This window comes from Citrus sinensis, chromosome 4, assembly GCF_022201045.2.
Source record: "Citrus sinensis cultivar Valencia sweet orange chromosome 4, DVS_A1.0, whole genome shotgun sequence".
NCBI classification, from domain to species: domain Eukaryota; kingdom Viridiplantae; phylum Streptophyta; class Magnoliopsida; order Sapindales; family Rutaceae; genus Citrus; species Citrus sinensis.
Window position 1 is genome coordinate 27,758,456 of NC_068559.1, and position 2,570 is coordinate 27,761,025.

The following is a 2,570-nucleotide window of genomic DNA, read 5'->3' on the forward strand; positions in this document are numbered from 1 at the left end:
TAGTCAAAAACTTGTTAAAATGCTCAGCATTAATTAACAATAATAATTATTATAATAATTTTTTTGAAAGAAAAAAAAAAGAAAAAAAAAAAAGCTAGCAATATTTTCATGGGGCTGCCGCAACAACTTTATGTATGCGCATCCTGAAGCGAACTGCATTTTCAAATAATTATATTGGTGTGGGGCAAATCGGTCACGTGCTAGCGGCTTTTTGCTCCAAGGTTTGACCACATTGCGGGTCCACTTCCTCAGTTTCTGGTTTAAGAGAAATTGACAGAAGATCGACAGGCATCACAATTTCAGACTCAGTCCCCGAATTTTCAAATTTTGGCCCTGATAATGCGTCTTTTATTTTATTCTACTCAAAAGTATCATTATCAGCTACATCTCATATAGTGATCTTTTTGTCAATTTAACAGTATAGAAGCCATGGCCATCGTCAGGGAGTGAGTACATCAACCCAAAATTAATTGGTCGACAACTCTAGAGACCTTTTTACTTTTATTACATGATCAATCAGAGTACTTTAATTGATAGTTGATTCAACTTGAAAAGGGTTTATATAGCATGAAGCTAAACTAAACCCTATAGAGATACATATATAGAGAAGAAGAAGAGAGAACTATATATAACAAATAAAAGAGTAGAGAAAATTAATTAAAAGCGTTCTAATAACTAAATAGAATTACATAAGCAAACTCCTAATGATTGCTGCCTCGGCACTGTTGCTGTCTATTGAAGCCAACAGCTCAGATAGCCTATCGCTTAGATCATCAACTTCTCGGTGTAAGCTTCTAATATAATCGCAAGTTTCCTGTAATATCTTCGAAGCAGATACCTGCAGCATGTCCATTTAGATTTCATATATGAAAAAGATTATGGATAATTTCAAATTTGAAAACCAAAATGTGCAGAGATACGTAAAAAATAATGAAATTCTAATATATAGGAGAACATATATTAGTGCCACACCCCATCAACTTGTTGCACCACCAGATATTAAATAAATGAGGCTATGAGAATATTGTCTCCAAATCAAAAACCAAATAAAAACCACACAAAATTTGAATTCATCATGCACAGATATGCAGAGAGAAAAAGAGGAAATTAACTAAGATTCAAGAGGAAAAGAAAAAGAAAAAGACCAAACTAAAAGCAGGAAGCTGGCTAGGTAATTACCTTGTCGGAACGCCTGCTGCGAAGCTCAGGAATAAGCTGTTGCAACTTGGAAACAAGATCGCCAATCTGATCGTCACTGATCCTCGAAACACCTGACGACTGCCTAGACCGCGATCTTCTGCTAGACATTGTTAGTTAAAATATAAATATATAACAAGTGTCAAAAACAAATGACTAGCTGATTAAATTAATTAAGGAGGTAGAGTGGTATTTTTTTTTAAAAAAAAATTTGGTGGGTGTTTTGAGACAAGCTGCAGACGAGGATTTGGATAGATGAAGAAGACAAGTGAAGTGAGTAATGCATGGGATGGGAGAAAGAAGTGGGATGAGGGCTTGTTATTAAATAGGGTTATTGAGAAAGAAAGAGACTACGAGAGAGAGAGAATCCCAAGTAATAAATGAGAAATACACCATACTGTCCTTCTCTGTGTGTCTCAAAACTGGGGTTAGAGTTCAAGTGGGTTAATACAATTTTGCTTCTTTATCCGCCAGCGACCCGGCCCTCTCTGTGCCTCTATCAGCACACAAGCGCACGTTATCTAGTTACTCTCTGTCATTTTGATCCCTTTTTAATTATTCAATTCTCATTCATACGTATACATGGTTATTATTTTTTTTTTTTTTTTGAAGAAAAAATAATTTTCATTTAACCAAAGTTGATTACTCAGGCCGCATATCTGCAAGCCATATTTGTGTAGAACTTGAGAATTATGGGGGTGAAATTGTTGACCAGTCAGATATCTATCTCCATGCTCTTCCATAATTTTGAGTTACAGACATAACACGTGTCGTCTCGTAATCTCTGCTTTACATTACACCGAACCGGATTCTTCGGCCTGATTTCCTTTGCTTATGTTATTACTTACATTCAATATTAAATATTAATATTATCTCTAAAACGGAACCTTTTTGGGGCATAGAATCTCACTTCCTAAATGTGATCATCTCATCTCACTTAGATGCAGATTTATTAATAATTAATCAGATCTTGTGTGTGTTTTGTTTTCTTTTGATTATAGAAATTGTGTCTGTTTCTGTTTTCATGTAAAGCCCGTTACGTCTAGGTAACTTGTGCAGGGTAAATGTTGAGCATTACATGTAAGCACGTGACTGAGATATTTAGCAACTTTTTCCGGCGAGATTCCCGGCATAAGTCGGCTTGTCGATGAAAATTGAAGCACTTGGAACAAACATTTGGATTTTGTATCATTTGTTCAACAGCAACCCCATTTCCCTTTTACAGATGGCGAGTGTTTCTTAAGCATAACTGGTCACTCAAGTCTGAATAATAAGAAGATAAGAGACTAAAATATTAATGTGTATTTTACCATAAAACAAAAAAAAAATATATATATATATATATAATGAATCTCTCTTTTAAAGTTGCAAGT

General features: G+C 34.8%; 1 protein-coding gene across 1 annotated transcript; it reads right to left on the minus strand.

The window, feature by feature from the left end:
* Nucleotides 1-344: 344 nt before the first annotated feature.
* Nucleotides 345-1,820, minus strand: LOC102627470 (transcription factor PRE6). The gene is made up of 2 exons (XM_006483133.4): nucleotides 1,180-1,820; nucleotides 345-838 (listed from the first exon to the last, which is right to left on the minus strand). Exons 1-2 carry the CDS (start codon nucleotides 1,306-1,308, stop codon nucleotides 686-688), a joined length of 282 nt encoding a protein of 93 aa, XP_006483196.1. The 5' UTR covers nucleotides 1,309-1,820; the 3' UTR covers nucleotides 345-685.
* Between the last annotated feature and the right edge of the window lie 750 nt (nucleotides 1,821-2,570).

Bases quoted from the DNA above. Each gene is read 5' to 3' on its own strand.
- LOC102627470 (XM_006483133.4), bottom strand. From the start codon at position 1,308: ATGTCTAGCAGAAGATCGCGGTCTAGGCAGTCGTCAGGTGTTTCGAGG. The intron at 839-1,179 runs GTAATTACCTAG...GACATGCTGCAG, and splicing joins GCAGCAGGCGTTCCGACAAG to GTATCTGCTTCGAAGATATT.